At 47.4% G+C, this 17,809-nt stretch overlaps 2 protein-coding genes and 1 long non-coding RNA gene across 16 annotated transcripts in view; 1 reads left to right on the top strand and 2 right to left on the bottom strand.

Moving 5' to 3' along the window:
• MYO19 (myosin XIX) overlaps positions 1-16,628 on the top strand; it is a 25,443-nt gene extending 8,815 nt beyond the window's left edge. For 9 of the 13 annotated variants that reach the window (XM_086858985.1, XM_086858990.1, XM_086858984.1 and 6 more), the window contains 23 exons: positions 1,433-1,577; positions 1,825-1,973; positions 2,207-2,320; positions 3,051-3,183; positions 3,398-3,467; positions 3,835-3,937; positions 4,150-4,246; positions 4,697-4,773; positions 5,137-5,227; positions 6,533-6,704; positions 6,896-6,969; positions 7,061-7,182; positions 8,780-8,893; positions 9,268-9,444; positions 10,352-10,498; positions 10,710-10,817; positions 11,371-11,441; positions 11,807-11,916; positions 13,657-13,820; positions 14,393-14,522; positions 14,680-14,765; positions 15,060-15,344; positions 15,753-16,628. In XM_086858985.1, the coding sequence (XP_086715111.1) occupies positions 1,433-1,577; positions 1,825-1,973; positions 2,207-2,320; positions 3,051-3,183; positions 3,398-3,467; positions 3,835-3,937; positions 4,150-4,246; positions 4,697-4,773; positions 5,137-5,227; positions 6,533-6,704; positions 6,896-6,969; positions 7,061-7,182; positions 8,780-8,893; positions 9,268-9,444; positions 10,352-10,498; positions 10,710-10,817; positions 11,371-11,441; positions 11,807-11,916; positions 13,657-13,820; positions 14,393-14,522; positions 14,680-14,765; positions 15,060-15,344; positions 15,753-15,881 (2,868 nt within the window). In that variant the 3' untranslated portion in view covers positions 15,882-16,628. The remainder of the gene's footprint in view (positions 1-1,432; positions 1,578-1,824; positions 1,974-2,206; positions 2,321-3,050; positions 3,184-3,397; positions 3,468-3,834; positions 3,938-4,149; positions 4,247-4,696; positions 4,774-5,136; positions 5,228-6,532; positions 6,705-6,895; positions 6,970-7,060; positions 7,183-8,779; positions 8,894-9,267; positions 9,445-10,351; positions 10,499-10,709; positions 10,818-11,370; positions 11,442-11,806; positions 11,917-13,656; positions 13,821-14,392; positions 14,523-14,679; positions 14,766-15,059; positions 15,345-15,752) is intronic. The other 4 variants (XM_086858995.1, XM_086858992.1, XM_086858994.1 and 1 more) reach the window with 2 other exon arrangements.
• LOC111937857 (uncharacterized) lies at positions 4,147-13,572 on the bottom strand. 2 transcript variants are annotated; one of them, XR_015278377.1, is made up of 5 exons: positions 13,396-13,572; positions 12,654-12,710; positions 12,290-12,532; positions 9,603-9,752; positions 4,147-5,208 (listed from the first exon to the last, which is right to left on the bottom strand). It is a non-coding gene; the product is annotated as an uncharacterized LOC111937857 (long non-coding RNA). The 2 variants fall into 2 exon arrangements; XR_002868798.2 differs by lacking the exon at positions 13,396-13,572 and having other exon boundaries at positions 12,654-13,384.
• Positions 16,604-17,809, bottom strand: ZNHIT3 (zinc finger HIT-type containing 3). The gene is made up of 4 exons (XM_086859001.1): positions 17,694-17,809; positions 17,457-17,488; positions 17,220-17,369; positions 16,604-17,061 (listed from the first exon to the last, which is right to left on the bottom strand). Exons 1-4 carry the CDS (start codon positions 17,771-17,773, stop codon positions 16,868-16,870), a joined length of 456 nt encoding a protein of 151 aa, XP_086715127.1. The 5' UTR covers positions 17,774-17,809; the 3' UTR covers positions 16,604-16,867.

Below are 17,809 nucleotides of genomic sequence, written 5' to 3'. Positions count from 1 at the left end.
TGGGCTCTAACAGGGCAGGTGTTAATGCAGGCAGCAAGCACATCCTGAGGGTGTTTGTTCAGGAAAATGAAAGGACACAAGAGTTGGGATTTATTTTCAGATATTCTTTTACTTTTGGCTAAGCAATCATCACTCAACTCAACTGAAGTGATGCTGAGCAGGGCAGCAGAACCAAGCAGAACTCAGTCTTGCAGTCTCACAGTGGATTTAACTTGCCTGCTGTAATACAGGAACACGGGGGGCACGGGGAGAAAGGGGAATTGGCAGGAACTCCTCAGGTCCATGGAGTGTTTCCTAATTGTGGTGTCTGTTCTCTGACAGCAGCAAGCTGCTTAATGCTCATTCAGAGGAGAATAACAGAAATCACTTGGATGGCAGTGCTTTACTGCATTGCTAAGCTTTTTATTTTTCCCCTTACTGTGTAAAATTCTGTATTACTGGAAATGAATTACTTATGCTGTCTGCAAAAGATAAAAATGCTCCTAAATGAGTACACTATTGTAGCTTTTTTTTTTCCTTAGGAACATGCTAAATGGGGTTTGCACTGCATTTCCCCATATTAATGAGCTCAGCTCACATAGTGGGAATGCTGCTAACTAAATTTAGCATTTTCTGTACAAACAAGGTGATGTTGTTCATAAGTTAACTTGTGGGACAGGTAAGTAGGGATAGTTTGGAGAACTTTCTGTCAAAGAGAAGGAGATCAGAAGAGGAGTGTATAGAGTGCAAAAATCAGGACTGGAAACTTTTCCATTCCTCATTTTCTTATCCAGCCTCTCCTTTCCCCAGAAATGGCTAACAGGTGCTGGAATCTCTCTTCTGGCTGGTTTTCCATTACATACAACAAGTGTGTCCTTCCAGATAATGCTGTCAAGGACATGGGAACCCTGAGGCTGAGATTTGATTATTTTCAGTGATTCAAAGGGGACAAAACTTCAGCTAATGCAGGGCAGCTCTCCCCCCATCACCATTCCTCTACCCTGGCTGTGATGTGTGCTCTCTGCAGCATTCACCCTGAAAATGAGAGTCTCTGCTAGGAAAGCTGCATTTTTGGCCTGCTGGGGCTTCCAGCTGTACCTGCAGCCAGCCCTTCCTGCTTCCCTCAGCCCAGGGCACTGCTTGGATTGAAGGCATGACATGCAGAGGCTTAGAAATGAGCCAGTTGCAAGAACTTGGTGTGTGTCTGTGCAGAACTGCAGTGTGAGCCCAAGGCCACGTTCTCTGGGTGCCTTTGCCCACAGCCAGAACACTTTTCAAACATCAGAGCAGGAGGAGGGCAGCTGGGAGGAGGAGCAGCTCACACATGCTGAGGTCTGGCTCCTGCTGAGGCCGAATTTCGGTGACATGGAAGCAGCAGAGGAGCTAGAACAGGGAATGGGGTGAAAGTCCAGCTTTTGACCTTTCACTGGTGGTGATCTGACATCCCCTCCAGGAAAATGGCCAAAGGGAAGATTCTCTCATCCAGAATGACCTCAGTGAATCATTTGAAGAAGAAGTTATAGCCTTCCTTGGTGATGAAGAGAAACTGCATCTTTTTGACGACCTCACAAAAGTGAATCCGGTGACAACCAGGACAGGTGAGCAGCCAGGGAATGTCTGCTGAGGGATCCCTTTCCCTGCTGGTCACTGACACTGGCAGCTCCTGCTCTCACTGCATTACCACCATGAACACAGGAGTTATGTATGTTACCCCTACATCACTCTCTTGCTCACCTCATTCTCTATTAACCTGATAAGTAGCACACCTGATTTTTGTTACAAACAGGCACAGCAAGAGTCAAACACACTTTGCAAAAGATACTGACAGAAGGTGTTGCTTTTCAGTTCTGAAATGTCTTCAAGCAAGATACAGAGTCAACCTGTTCTATACAAACGCTGGCTGCAGCCTGGTGGCTTTAAATCCTTTCCAGCCTTTCTCCTGCCTCTACTCACCTGAGCTCATGAGGGAGTACCACGTTGCACTTTGTCCTCAGGTAACCCTTGTGTTTGAGATCACTGTCCTTCTGCAGAGCCTAGGTGTCACACTGCTCCAAGGTTATCTGAGCAAAATACTCCCACAGGATAAACCCCGTTTCTAGTGAAATACTAGCTCTGTTAAAAGAACAGTTCTGTTTTCAGGTAAATGTGAGATGACCCTTGTTATCCATTGCTGTTGAACTGTGTGGTTACTGTACTCTTAAATATGAATATTCTCTTTCACTGCCAGGATTTAAAACCTCACATCTTTGCAGTGGCTGAGCAAACCTACAGGAATGTCCAAAAGCAGATGGACCCTGTGAACCAGTCCATCATTGTGAGTGGAGAAAGTGGTGCTGGGAAGGTAAGGAAATGTTTTTCTCTGACATTGCTCTCAAGTTTTGAGCTCTGCCAGTGATTTGTAGTGCAGAGTAGTGCAGAGAATGAGCAAAGATGAATTAAAAACACCTCTGACACAGCACGTAGCCAATCTGCCCAGCACGACTCTCTTGAAATGTGTGTGAAGCATTAAGTGATTGCTGCAGTTAAACACACTCTGCTTAATATAGCAGCTCTTCAGGTGACATATGTCATTTCTGGAGGGCTGGGTTTGAATCATTCAGCAGGATTTGCACCTGAGTTAATGCCTCAGCCTGGTCTGTCAGGGAGCTCGTGTGAGTCTCAGCAAATCCTCTATAAAGACTTAGAGCAGTGGATTCAGCTCCTGCCCTGGCCCTCCTGTGATGGTCCATCCCTGCTCAGGACAATGCAGCAAGAACAAGATGCTTTGCTGAATGGTAATGACTCAAAATCCGTTCACATTCATCCCATCCCAAGGCAGTAGCTGTTAATTCTGGCTGAGCTTCCAGATGCCGACACCTCGATGGAATTGCCATTCAGCAGAGCACTCCCACTGCTGCAGCACTGAAATGTGTGTCTGTGGCACAGAGATCCCACTGAACCAGAGCTCTGAACCTGACACAGTTCCTCTCTTTAGTCTCCCCTCCAGATTCACACTGTTTCCAGAAGGCAGCACTGACATAACTGATAACATGTTAAAAACAAAGAGCTACTGTCAGATCTCTCTCTTGCAGACCTGGACCTCTCGCTGCCTTATGAAGTTCTATGCCTCTGTTGCTGCCTCAGTTATTTCCCCAAAAGGCACCAAAACTGTGGAAAGGATAGAGAGGAGAGTGCTGGATTCCAACCCTGTCATGGAAGCATTTGGTAAACGTGGCTTTTTTAACAACCAACTAAAGTAATGGCCTGTGGGAATGTCCTTTGTTCCCACACGAGTTTAAGCTATCTCTTGGTCCTCTCCTTAAAAACAAACTCTTCAAATACTGGAGTTATTTACAGATCACCCTAAATACCTGAATGTGCTGCATGGCAGAGTGGGACCACTCTGATTGTTCTGTGTCTGCCACTGGCAATTTCACAGGGAACGCCTGCACCCTGCGGAATAACAACAGCAGTAGGTTTGGGAAATACATCCAGCTCCAGCTAGACAGGTAAGAATTACTGTGTAAGACCTTACCTGCTGTCTTGTTCCTTTAAATCTTTATTATCTTGTTCCTTTAAAGCTTATTTCTGAAATCTACCATAGAAATTTTTATGTCTTTAGAGCGTATTTTGGTTTGCTGGCAGCTTAAGCTGTTATTATTTTCTTTTTTTTTTTTTATTTTGCAAGCTCTCATCCTGATCTCTAGAAGAGAGCAATGAAAAGATAGTGATGTAGTTAAGAACTCCGAATAAAATACGAACAAAACTGAAGGTGAACTGCAAAGCATTGACAGTCAAGTGGTCTCAGGACAACACAACCCTCTTGGATTCTGTGAAGAGGTTTTGTTGAAATCTTTGCTCTTTTTCCCTCTCTAGATTCCATCATCTGACTGGTGCTTCCATCCAGACTTTCCTTCTGGAGAAAACAAGAGTTACCTATCAGGCCCCCAACGAAAGAAACTTCCATATTTTTTATCAGGTTTGCCTTCAGTTAATTTTGCTGGGTATTTCTGACACACAGCGGGGATGAAATCACCAGATTTAGCACAGTTGCGACTTTTAATAATTACCAGTTTCCCTGTCTCCCAGGCTTCCAAATTAAATCATCCTCCCAGTATGTTATTCTTCACTGTCTGGGAGCTGTAAACACCAAAGGCAGAATTCAATTGTTACCTTGTTTTCCATCTCCAGATCACAAAAGGTGCTTCTGCAGAGGAGAGGCTGGAGTGGAACCTTCCAGAAGGGGCCGAGTACCGCTGGCTGCCAAATTCTGAAAGTGACTTAGATGGTAAAGATTAGTTTCACTAACTAATTAATCAATCCACAAATAATGGCTGGAATTTTAAAGGGAGGCAGGCAAAAATACATCCTGTTCAAGCTCTTGGACAGCCAACAGCAGATGTTTTGCAAAGCCACCTGCATTAATGGGATTCTTTTTAAGTTTCACTTAGCACTATTAAGTCTTAAAGCTTAAAATCAGTCACCTGGCTTAAAACAGCTGGTTCTGGCCTGGCAAATTTGAATCTCTGTGGCTTTGTTTAGAAACTGTCTTGTCTTTGCATGTGCTTCACTTGACAGAGGCAGAAAAAAACCTCTGGGCTGGTTCTCCAGCCTGTGTGTGGGATTTACCCAAAGATCTTCTCCACTGGCCATTCCAGCTGGATTGGATGTGCTGACATGTTCTGCTTGCCCCTGTTTGTGTGCTTGGCTTTTTCAAGAGCACTGTTTGGCTTTTCAGAAGACTGCTTCGAGGTGACCAGAGGGGCAATGTTCCACCTGGGCATCAGCCGCGCCACGCAGAGCAATATTTTCAAGGTCAGCCACACAGCAGGGACAGCACGAGGCTGCTGAGGATGTTGGGAATGCGTTCCCAGGGTGGGATTGCTGCTGGAATAAATCCCTGGCACTGTGCAGAGCTGCTGCTCCTCACTGGAGGGCCCTCAGCTCCACATCAGGCTGCACAGCCAAAGATTAGATCAGAACTAAAAGTCTGCACCTCGGAATTTCAGTTTGCCTTCAGGAATTGCAGCATTAGGGATTCACTCAGAAGTCTGGGATCTGCTTGCTGCCTTTTGTGCAGGAATGTTGTGAACTGGCCTGTTCCTGGGGCTAAAGGAGGGCTCAGGGGACACTGCCTTGGGGGGAGCTGTCCTGAAGAACTGCCTGATTGTATTCCAGGTGTTATCAGGCCTTCTGCACCTCGGGAATGTTCAATTCTCTAATCCAGTGGATGAATCTCAGCCTTGTGAACTGGAAGACAAAACCAAAGGTGAGGCAACAACCATGCCATGCTCCAGAGCCTGTTAGTTCACAAGGGAAAGGATTAGAGAAAGGAAAGAATGGAAAGAATTCTTTCCTTTAGTTAGTTAGTTAATTTAAATTTACTTATTAAATTTATTTACTTATTAACATTTATTAAATATATTAAAATTTATTAAATCTATCAAATTTTCACTTGAGTGATTTTAACTATTACTTTTCATTAGTAATTCCTTTTAACTACTAATAATTCTAATTCCTTTATTAATAACATAATTTTAAAGTTTAACAAATTTGTTTAAACTGTGTATAATTAATTGCAATTTAAATTATTAAATCAAATTTATTTAATTTAAATTAATTTCTTCACTTAATTCAGAAAGAATTCCTTATTAAAGGAAAGAATTTGAACAATAACTCTCCTGCTGATAGGAAACAATCAAGGCCATGAGCAACCCAAAATTTAGGTGTGTTTTTGTGAACAAACAAAAACCCAGTGCTCCCCTGCCCTTAGAGATAATATCCTTCCCTGACAGGTCAGGGCAACTGCAGCATTAGCCAGTGATTTCAGGAGGATTATTGGCAGAACTGTGGCTCTTGATTGTAATCTTACTCTGCCATCACAGGGCTGGCAGAAACCTGACCCAGAGGGAGAGCAGGGCTTTTCACATGAAAGCTTGGAGGTTTTCATGATAAAGACCAAAACCAGTGACAACAAATCTGTTAAACTGCAGCATGAATAGAGGTTGTTCTGCATAGGCTTCTGGATCTGGATTTCCTTCAGAGCTAAAACTGCCCTCAACAGTGAAGTTTCCTGCTACAATTTCACATGCTCTGAACTATAAACTACTTAACATTCAAGTAATTTTGAATACAGCTCAGCTGAGATAGATCCTAAATTCTTTATCAGCAAATACTCTTCTGCATTTCCTTTCTATCACCAAATTCCTTTTTTCCTGGTCATCACTGTTTGATTTTTCTGTCTGGGTTTTGAGGTTCCTGCTCAAAAGAGGTGAACAAGTAACAAAGACACACCTAGAGAGAAAAACTAATTCACTGTGGCAAACTTCAGCTTTTTCTGGTATTCCTTCATTTTAAAGAGAGGCCCCAAAATTCTGGGGGCACTCTACACCCAAATTAAGACCCTGGGGTTTTGTAAAACTTGCTCCTGAGTTTGGGTAGAAAGATCCAAAATCCACATTTGAGTTGGAGAGCTGATGGAAGTGGCATTTTTCTACACAGTCTCTAGACCTCCCATACCTTCAGAGGCATGAACACACCAGGTAACCTTGCACTGTTTGTTCTCCTGAACAAGAGTTTGTGAAGACCACGGGGGATCTGCTCCAGATTCCCATCGAGGAACTCCTGGAATCTTTAAGGATTCGAACAATCACTGCTGGAAAACAGCAGCAAGTGTTCAAGAAGCCATGCTCCAGAGCTGAGTGTGAGACCAGGAGGGACTGCCTGGCCAAAGTCATCTATGCCAGGTAAGGATGTGCTGATCCAGGTGGCTTTTGGGAGGGGATGGGGAGGCCAGAGGGATTTGCTCTGTTTCGTGGCAGCACATCAGAAATTCCTCTTCCTTCCAAGTGACACTGATGGAAACAGCAGTAAAGAAAACAATTCTGATTATTGCAAGCAAGCAGCTTCCAGCTAATCCCCTTGTTGCTGTCTGCAGGTTGTTTGAGTGGCTGGTTTTGGTGATAAATGAAAACATCTACACAGATCCCTCTGTATGGACCAGCTTTATAGGTATGGATATACCACCCTGGTTTAACTCAGGGGCCAGCAGCCCTCCAAGCTGCTCCTAAACTAAAGCTCTGTCCTCCCACGTTCCTTCCAGGTTTGTTGGATGTTTATGGGTTTGAAGCTTTCCCTGAAAACAACTTGGAGCAGCTCTGTATTAATTATGCCAACGAGAAACTGCAGCAGCACTTTGTAGCTCACTACCTGAAGGCACAGCAGGTAATACCCCAAACTGAAGATCAAATCTTCAATATCTGATTTAAAACAGCATCTTTTTGTCACTTTAATTGCATTGCTGTGCCCATGGTCAGATGGAACCTTCAGCAATGCCACAGAAAGCAGTGGGAGGGAGCAGTGGTTTTGCAAAGAGGGGAGTGTGGGGCAGTTGGAATGACACAGCTTTGTCTCTTGGGGACTGGAAATCCATTGGATCTCTGCCTGTCAGGCTGTTTGCTTTTCCTCAAAGAGCTGAACACTTGAGACTAAATTCTTGGGGTAAGTGCAGCCTGACTTGAGATTCTCTTGGAAGTTTCTGCTTACAGCCATTAAGCATAAAGTCCCTAAAGAATGGGGAGGTTCCAGGCTGAGCTTGGTGTGAAGGCAAGGTCCACCAGGACCCTGTCACCCAAACTCCTGAGCACGTGGGACCACAGGACACAGCTCCCAGTCATGCTGCTGCCTTTAAAACAAACCCCAGTGTGCACCAGCTTTTCTTTTTGCTTAAGGAGGTACATAGATGGTGTTGTTTCACAACAGAGAAGGTTTTTTTGCACCATGCAGTCCCTCACTGGTCACGCACTGCTAATTCCAGCTCTCATCTGAGTGCCCTGCAAGGTGCAGAGTCCCTGCCAGGGCTGCTGCTCTAGCCCTCCCCACTGCAGATCCATTACCAAAATGCTCTTTGCCATTAACTGGAATCAGGGAAATTATTTTCTTTATGGCACCAGTGTGCTGGCACCTCCTACCTCACAGCAGGCTTTTGTCAATTTATTCAGGAGATAAGTATTTCTTTGACTGCAATTTATGCTTTTGCTATTGCCAGGCTAATTTCCCTGCCTGCCCTGGTCAGCATGCCAGGGGTTAATGGTCAGGGAAGATGGAAAGCAAGTTCAAGCACACAATTGCTTTGCTTGAAACAGCTCCATGACCTCTGTTTATAGCACCCCTCCCACGCACTGCCTGCCCTCTTACCTCTGGATCTGGCTGTCCCCCAAACCACTTACATGCCATTAGTGGCTGTGCTGAGCAAGCTTTTGGCAGGAGGCTTTTCAAATAACTGCCCAGAGCTTGTGCTTGTTAAACACTGCTGACAGTTTGTCCTGTAATTCAGCATAAATATTGTACCAATTATTCCAACCCAGTATCTCTCTGCACTTCCTTTCAGATCAGGCTTTGCTTTAAATGGAGCCCAGTTAGTGAAGTCTGGCACACAAAGGTTGGGTTGGGGCTGTGTCCCAGTCCAAGGAAGGAGTTCTGCTTGTTCCTTGTCCTTCAGGGAAAATCTCAGTACAGCCAGGAGAGGCTTTGTGTGACTGTGGCCTTTGTTTGCTCTCTAAAGCAGCCTTGCAGCTCACTCTGATAAATCCATGAGGCTCCCAAATCCTCAGACAAATTGTTCCAGCAGGTTCTGATCCACACCCAAAAGCTACCTGGAGTAGAATATCCTCGTGTGGGGTTTTTTTTCTCAAGCTTGGTGTTGATCTGGAGCTGAGCTGGGATTAACTCCTCAAACAGGACCTGGATCAGCTGCCCAAGGCACAGAGTTCTGAGCTCTGGTGCCCTCTGCTGCGGAATAACCCCTTCCCTCTTCCTTCAGGAAGAATATGTAGCTGAAGGCCTGCAGTGGTCATTCATAAACTACAAGGATAACCAGAACTGCCTTGATCTGATAGAGGGAAATCCCCTCAGCATTTTTTCCTTGCTGAATGAGGTAAGTGTGATTTAAACCCTTCGTTTCTTGGGCCCAGTTTCCTGCCTTTGTCCCACACCACCAAAGAAAACACAAACAGTAAATTAATAGAAAACCTGACAGCTATAAAATGTCTGCAGGGCTTCAGTTTCAGAAAAGTCATGCCACTGCTTCCTCCTGTTCTGAGTTGTCTTTTTCCCTCTGATCCATGTTCTGATTCAAATATGAAGCCTCAATTACTTCTCTCCCCCTCTTCCTTCCCAATGTTTCAGGCCTTGCATACTCAAAGCAGCTCTAAAGGTAATACTGCTACGATTTGAATTTTAAATGTTGTAGCTTTTAGAATCAGTTCTTTGGGACAAATCAGAGATGCTGCAATTGTGTGTCCTTTGCAGGAGTGTCGTCTGAACAGACCCTCCAACACTGACCTGTTCCAAACCAGGATTGAGAAAGCCTTGTCCAGTAATCAGTGTTTAAGTCGAGATAAGTTCAGTAAGAAGCCCAACTTTATCATTTCCCATTATGCTGGCAAAGTCTGCTATCATCTGGCAGCAATGGTGGAGAAAAATAAGGTAGGTGCTTGCAGAAAGAGCTGTTTAAAAAAATCTTAAAAGTATCTTACAGACCTAAAGCGATTTAAATCAAAGCCCCACTGACAAATATGTTCAGGGTTAGGGTTTAAATCAAAGCCCCACTGACAAATATGTTCAGTGCTGGGTCCTGCACATACCTTGCTGCAAATAAATCCTTCAGGCTATGTAAAACTGGGTGATGTTCTTGGTGTGATTCTCTGAACCACCACTGGCACAGGCAGATGCTTTGTAACACCTCAGAGCTGAGGTTGAAGTGAACCATCACCAAATCAGGGCTTCCTCCATTCCTGGGGGATGCAGAATTGTTAATGGCATCAGGGCATTTTTATAGCTAGAAATACAGCACTTAATTCCCAAAAAAAATCAGACAAATTTATGAGAAACAAGAACATGAGCTTAACTACTGAAAGTGCTGCAAGCACTCAAATTTTGGCCATCAGGGAATAATTGAAATGTGAACTAGTCTGCAGAGAGGAGGCTCGCTTCTCAGCTCTGACATCCCCAGCAATTATGGCAAGTGCTAGTATTTATTTAGCAATAAAACACCATCTCTTAATTCAAAGTAATATTTCTGATGTCTTCTGCAGTCTGTCCTTCAGGGATTAAGCCAGTCCTGAGAGTAGGAGCTTTCTTAGGCTGTGTAACAAGAACAGTGTTGGGAGCAGTTGTACATTTGACTGGATTTGCTGAATGTTCAGCCAAACATTTTTTTCTGTTCCTAAATCTGTCTATGAATGAATGCACATCATCAGATTTGAAACTGCAGCTGTGGTCACATCAAATTTGGCATCAGAAATGCTGTTCTATCTCTATATGTGGAATTCTTATTTTCAGGGGTTCAGGTGCCTGCCAGGTCCAGATACTGACAGGTCATGTCTGTTTGCAGGATGCTGTTCCACCAGAGCTGGTCCACGTTTTGCAGAACTCAAAGGATCCTTTGCTTCAAAAATTATTTCCTGTGACAGAAAAGAGCCAAAATAACACCAAAACCCAGAACAGAGCAGCTGTTGTTACAGTGGTGTCCAAGTTCAAGGTACATCCTATTCAGGTTTCTGCTGTAATTTTGGAAACTTTCTGGGTTTGATGAAGGCATCCACAGAGTGGATTTTTTGCTCAAGCTGTCCTGTAGAAGTGCTCCAACACTGAGTCTATAAAGAGATCTTTGCCAAGAGCAGCTTCATGGGGTGGATGGAAGATCCCTGAGGAGGAAGAGCCCTGATGAACCCTGTGTTTGTGTCCTGCAGAGCTCCCTGGAACACCTGATGGAGATTTTGAGCAGAACCACACCCCATTACATCCGCTGCATCAAGCCTAATGCTGACTGCAAGGCCATGACTTTCAGGAGAGAAGAGGTAACTTTTCCAAAGCCTTTCCCCAGGGCTTTCCTCTGGGTTTCTTAGGATCTTGAGTGACTTGCAAAGCTCTTTCCTTGGCACATTTTGAAGCAGCTCTTTCTCCTTTGAGATAAACACCCTTTCAGAGTCACTGAGGTGCTTGTCTAAAACAGCTCCTAAGCACAGCAGCTCTTCCAGCTGCACTTTGCTTGTTGCTGGGGTGATTTGGGCTGCTGCCCTCACAGCCCTTCAAACAGGTGGAGATGATCTGAGCAGCCCTGGGCACACAAATACCTTCAAAACAAAACTCTGCTTGCTGCTGGAGTTCAGGAGGCTGAGAAGCTTTGGGAGCAGAGCAGCAGATGCTAAAGCTGTAACTAGAGAACCACATCTGATGGGCAGTCAGGCTTTAAACAGCCATGGAATCTGCTGAGCATGGAAATACCAACCCTGGCTGTTCACACCCTGCTGGGTTTGGGCACTGCTGGCTGTGGATGCCCAGGACAGGGCACACAAGGAGCAGCTTCCACAAAAGTCAGTGTTGCCTAAACCATCTCAATCTGTGCCTCAGGTTCTCAGCCAGCTCCAGGCCTGTGGAATAGTGGAAGCCATCAGCATCAGTGCAGCAGGTTTCCCAGTCAGGTAAGTCCAGCTTCTTCAGCATAATCTTTTTCTATAGCAATTGGTGGCATTTAGTTATTCAGAAGAGCTTATAAGCAAGAAACACAAATATTTTGCACCATCAGCAGCATATCCAAGCAGAATTCCTGCCCAGGCTTTGCTACAATCACTGTTACTGGGAAACCTGAATTTCTTCAGAATTTCTGTACTTTCTGGCCTGTTTAATCATTTAGACATCAGTCTGTTTGCATCCCACATACTGGATCCACAGAGCCATTCTGGAATTTTCCCCCGTTAAAGGATCAGTTATTTACCATACAGCAAAAAGGATCAGTTATTCACAGTAATGATTCTTGCCTGGAATTGACTGCACATTTGTCTCTCAGGATCCCTTTCCAAAGTTTCACTGAGCGCTATGAACTACTGAGAAAATCCTGGGGCTCCAGTAAAAAGAGAGTGTGGGATAAAAGTAACTTTCATCCTGCTGAGAAAAAAGGTGAGTTTCTACAGGTAATCCCTCTGCCATCAAGTAAAATTGTCCCTGTGCCCATTTGGTATCACACAGATCAGATAATTACTGTATTCACCACTATTCTCAAAATACTTCTTTAACCTGTCACCAACCTGAGTTTCTAATTTGCTTAACACTTAAAATCTTTCCCCTCTATGCTGGTTTTCTGTGTTCCTCCTGGGTGGAACAATCACACTTACAGTGGTGTCTGGGGTTCCCCTCACCCAATATAATTTGATTTAGAGTTGATTCTTTAGTAGACTTGAAAACCACTTATCTTTTGCCTTATTTTCCTTCTCCTTCCTTTCTTCCCCCACCCCCCCTGTTTCTTTGCTGAATCACTGACCTTCCAGCTTACCTGGACTCTGCTGCTTCTTCCACCTTTTGCCAACTTCTCTTTTTCTAACTGAGGATGGACTTTAACAAACACAATCCAGCCTACAGGTAATGCCTTTGCTATGAACTCCTGAGAGGAGGAGCTCATCAGGTGGTTACATTTAATACTGAAGGTTAATGCAGCCGCTTTCTGTCCCCCAAATGAATCCCCTCTTCACCCAGTGGGTCTGGTCAATAATAAGCAGCTGTGGGAAGCAGGACCAGCCTGTTCAGAGTAAAATTGGTGGGAATCTCCTCACTATGTGGAAGTGGGGTGAAGTAAGGAAGTGCAGGCTGGAAAATTACTTACACATTGGATCTTTCCCCCTCAGTTACAAACCCATTACCTGCAAAGCCTCTTTGTGATAGGTTTTTAGTCCTTTTTATCTCGAGGGGGCAATAAGCTGCAAACAAAGCAAAACAATTGCCCAAACACAGGAATAAGCTTTTGGTTCCCTTATCAGCCCAGCCCCATGAACACCATCAGAGCCACCAGATGTCTTCCTGTAAGCAAGAATTGCTTCTATTTGTTTTCAGGACCTTAAAATGCTCTCATCTCCTTAGAAATATTTATAGCAGAAAAGCAAACAGTATCCAGGATGGAATGATGCAAAACCCATCCAGCCCTGTGCATGCAGGAACTCCTGCAACAGTCTCTTGTTCCAGGTCTGAATTAAGTCTATCTCTATTTCCAAAGAGATTCATCTGGCTGACCTGTTTGTAACGTAGAAAATTGTGCACTGTGTCCCAGAAATGGCTTTAATAACCTGTAATTGCTGCCATAAATTCCTGCTCAGTACAGGACCCCATAGCTGCTCTCAGTGCCCTGTGACAGCTGTACAATTGTGTAGAATTTGTTTCCCCTTCCTGCACTTTTCAGTACATTAAGGCTACAATTCCCTGCCTTTTGGTCTTTGCTCCCACAGCTTTGAGTTTTGAGTATTTAATGTGATTTTCTTAGGACTCAGCTGTTCAGTCTATTCTTAATTACACTGCTGCTGCTTTCTCCTGCTTCATGTAGGATGCTTGGAATGGGAGAACACCTGAGCCCTCTGTTTCATTCTAGATCTACCCAAATGACAATTTTACCTGTGGAGAACAGAGGTGATAACAGATGAGAAGGCAGCACCCAACCACAGCCCAGTTCAAACACCCCACACTGGTTTTCTGGTTGCTGGCACCTGTCTCATTTTAGCCTTAAACACAGCAAGATCAAGGGCCCCCAGCCATCTCCTCCTCCCCTCTTGCTGCAGGTGTTTCCCCTCTAAATGGTCAAGAAGTCTCAGGGCAAAGGCAATTCCCTGGCCCTGATTTCTAAATTTTGCCTTCTCCTCAATGCTTCACTTCCAGGTGAGATTCCAGTGATGGATGATGACAAAGCACCACGTGCTGCTGTTCTGGAGATCCTTCAGGATGCTGTTAGGGAACAAACCCCTGCTCAGGAAACAGGGGATGGAGCAGAAATCCCCTCAGTCTACTGTGGTGAAACCAAGGTGTTCCTGGCCAATTCCATGGTAAGTGCTGCTCCTTGGCTGATGGCTCTGGAGTGCTCCTGCCAAGCCAGCGTGACCAGAGTTGAGCATTTTCCATCCAGTTCTTAAACTCAATCAAGCACCCATCAGAATCCAGCTCTGCAAGGCTCTTTGTGTAATGGCCTCTGTGTTTCCAGTGGACAAGGAGCTGCACTTGTGTCTAGGATTGTCAGAATTCCAGTAAAGATGACAGCTTTCCTTAGCTCCAGATGACAGATTTGGCTGCTCCAGCAGGCCTACACAGGTTCCTGGGGAAAGGGAGGAAGGAGACAAAGGCACTTCTGCCAGGCTTGCAGGATGCAGGCCTGGAAGCAGCCCCTTCAGGGGAGCTGGGTATGAGCCTGCTGCTGCTGGGACTGTAGGAGGCTCCACTTTCCTCCCCAAGAACTTCAGTTTCATTTCCATGTTCCCAAAGAAGCACTGATGAAGTGCTGGCACTTCCCAAACCTAATCCAGCAGTCAAAGGATGCTGGAATGAGGCTGTGGTCCCCTGACAAACACCAAGAGGCTGCACAATTCCATCCCTAACTCCAGGCTCCTGTTCCCCACTGCAGCTGGAGCTCCTGGAAGCCAGGAGAACAGAGGTGTTAAATGAGAAGGCATTTTGCATCCAGTGCTGTTGGAGAAGATTTAAAGAGAAAAAAACAGCAAAGAAGAAACGCTCTGCAGCTCTCATCCAAGCAGGTGACTTGCTAAGGGTGGGGCTGAAATGACAGCAAGGGACAGTTCCAGTCACACTGGGGGGTTACAGAGGCACGAGTGGGTAAGGGCCATCTCTCACAATGTGTGTGAGAGCTGCTGAGATTCTCTGCACTCAGGTTTCTCTCCGTTCAATCCTCAGCTGTTCGCTCCTGGCTGGCCAAGAGGCGCTTCCAGAGGGTGCGCAAGGCTGTCAGCGTCATCCAGCGTGGCTGGAGGAAATGGAAGGTTAGTATGGGGCACAGGACAGCACTGAAATGGAGCCTGAGGCTTTTTGGAGTGTGAAAAAAAGTCTGAGAACTACAAACCCAGTGCTGCAGAAAACTCTCCAGCTGAAGAGCAGAGGAGATGCCAGTCCTGTACAGCTGCTTCTGGGTCATCCTGCAGAACAAACTCATTCCTTACCTGCATGGAAATTGGGGTGTGCTGTCCTTCCAGACTCCCTCTTTTTTAGCCTCAGTTTTGCACTCCTAAGTTGTGTCCAGGACATTTGAGAATATTGTTGTTCTGTGTCTATTGCAGGCAAAAGCGGCCGCGTTGGCAGCAGCAGAGCTGGATGAGGGGGAAGGAAAGGAGTTCCCAGCTCCTGGAACTACCTTGGCTAAAGCTCCCTGTTCTTTGGACACAACGTGGCCTCTGGAGGCAGTTGTGCAGCTCTGGCCCCTGGGCCTGGCGCTGGCTGCTGCCCCTGTCAGTGTGCTGGGGCTGCGGCCGGCGCTGGCGCTGCTCAGCTGCCTCAGGGCGCTGCAGGAGGGCTCCAGGGAGGACCTGGGCTGTAGCATCGCCTCCATCAGAGCCCTCCCACAGGTACTGACCCCTCCCTCCTGTCTGCAGCACCTGCCACAGCTTGGGAATAGGCTGGGACAGCATTTCCCAGCAGCCACAGGCACTGCCTCCCCTCAGAAACTGCAGCTACAAATCACCCTTGGGTCTGGGGGGGGAACATTTTTGTGTTGGCATCAGATTCTGTGTGCAGGAACTGCCACAGCTACTGCAAACTGTGCTGAGCACTCTAACCTCCAGAGTTTGAGCTGATTGCAGTTCAAATCACATTTTTAGTGACCATTTCTCTTAAATCCATTTGTACTGAACTCCTCTGGAGGAGCTCCTTTGTCCTCATCCACCAGTGGTTCACATACTCAAGATATAAAAGTGAATACCACAATCAGCTGCACATCTGGCTGAAAACTCTCCCCCTCTTGTCCTTCCTTGCAGGGCTCTGTCAAGTTCCACTTCAGGAGGTCCCCCCTGCATTTTGCCAACGTCAGCCCCCACACCAAGGCGTTTTCAGTCACGGGATTCAACCAGATCCTGCTGGACAGAGAGGAGCTGCTGCCCACTTAGCTCTGCCCCCTGGCCTTGCCCTCCAGGGAGGGCTCTCTGCAAGCTGCTGCTTTCAAATCACTCAGCATCCACCTCTGCTGCTACCTCAGAGCTTCCACAGCGCTGCCTCGTACGTACAACGTGATGGCTAATTCAGCATAACACACGTGATAATAATACATATTAAATTAACTTCAGAGTGTGTGGGGCAGCTCCTCCCCCCCCACTTTACAGGAAATATCAACACTATGGGAACAAATCAATTCCAACAGATCAGGTGCTTGAAGCAATGAATACTTGAACTGAACGCTGCTGGCACTGCCTGTGTGAGCCAGAGGCTGCTCGTCAGAGAGCAAATAATGCAAATAAATATTCCTGATTCCTGCTGGATTCTCAGAGGTGCAACCGTCCTGACCGACCACGAGTGTCCCCAAGGGAGTGAGGAGCAGCCAGCTGCAGCACTAAGGGCAGATGTCTCAGGGAAAAGCAAGGCTGGGCTCTTGTTTTTATCTACAGGACCAAAATTTGTGAGCTCTCACAGCTGCCAGGTGTCTGCAGAGCTCCCCAAACAGCACCACCCTGCCCAGGGGTGCTCTGTACCCTCCCTTTGTTGCTCATGGATCTTGAAAATGTTCAGCTGCTCTGTGTATGTCATCTAAAATAAACTGCTCAATGCCTTGTCAAGGTGTCTGACCCTTCCCAACAACCTTCAGTGAACAGAAACATTTCAGAGTACTTGTAGATTAAAATAAATGCAAATATATTTAATATGGTCACTGTGAAGCAACATTTCCCGTGGCTGCCAGTATTTCTGTGCCAACGGAAAGAATTCCAGAGTGTCAAGTTCAACCCCCAGGATCTAAAAACGTGTCCCAACACACCCCTGCCCCAGTTTGTCAGCTCCAAACAGAGATCAGAGCACTGACACCCACGGGCAAAGTGGCCAGGACACAGTGCAGCAGCTCTGGCTCCTGCAGGACAAAAAAAAACCCCATTCCCAGAGCAGCTCAGTCGGGGAGAACGTTCTCCTTCTCCTCGGGGGGCTCCACAATGCTCAGGCAGCAGTCGGCAAACTCCACGAACAGGGGCTCCTGCATGAGCTTCCTCAGGAGGGAGCTTTTGTCCCGAGCCTGGTTGAGGGTGAGCAGCAGCTGCCGCAGGTGGGGGTTCCGCAGCAAATCCCTCAGCTCCGCTGATTCTCCTGTACCGGGGGCAAGCCCAGAGCTGCAGACGGGCCTGAGGCCAGCCCTGCCCTGCAAACCAACCTCCAGAGGGGCAGAGGGAGCTCGGGACGCTTTGGGGGCCGGGGTAAGCTGCAGCTCCCTGCAGGATTCGCTCCTGCTCGCTTCCCCCAATTACCCAGGAGCTGCAGTTTCTGCGGCGGGACGCGGTCCTGCTCGTCCTCCTCGCCCAGGATGTCCTCCAGGGCCCAGGGGCTTTGTGCGGGGCCCGGGGGGGGCTCCTGCCCGGCCGCCTCCCGCTCCTGCCGGGGCTCGGCTGCGCAGCGCTCTGCGGACACACCCGGTTAGCCCCGGTTAGTCCCGGGCCAGCCCCGGGCCGGCCCCGCCGCTCCCGGCCCCCCGGGCCCGCACTCACCGCGGTGGGTCCGGCAGCACGGCACGGAGCAGCTGCGGGGAGAACGGCGTGAGACGGGCCGAGCACGGCGGGGCCGGCCCCGCTCACACGGCCCCGGTCAGTCCCGCTCCGCCCCGGTCAGTCCCGCCCAGCCCCGCGGACAGCGGTACCGGGCCGTTCCCCGCTCCCTCCCGCCCAGCCCCGCGGACAGCGGTACCGGGCCATCCCCCGCTCCCTCCCGCCAAGCCCCTCGCTCACTAAGCGCTGCCGCAGCGCGGACAGCGGTACCGGGCCGCGTCCCCCGCCCCGCACTCCGCGCACGGCCCCGAGACCCGCATGGCTGCGCTCGCCGCTTCCGCTTCCGCTTTGCCGGC

Source organism: Cyanistes caeruleus, chromosome 21, assembly GCF_971803275.1.
Source record: "Cyanistes caeruleus chromosome 21, bCyaCae1.hap1.1, whole genome shotgun sequence".
Classification (NCBI taxonomy): Eukaryota; Metazoa; Chordata; class Aves; order Passeriformes; family Paridae; genus Cyanistes; species Cyanistes caeruleus.
Note: the sequence above shows the minus strand (reverse complement) of the source record. Positions and strands in the feature narration are given on the sequence as shown.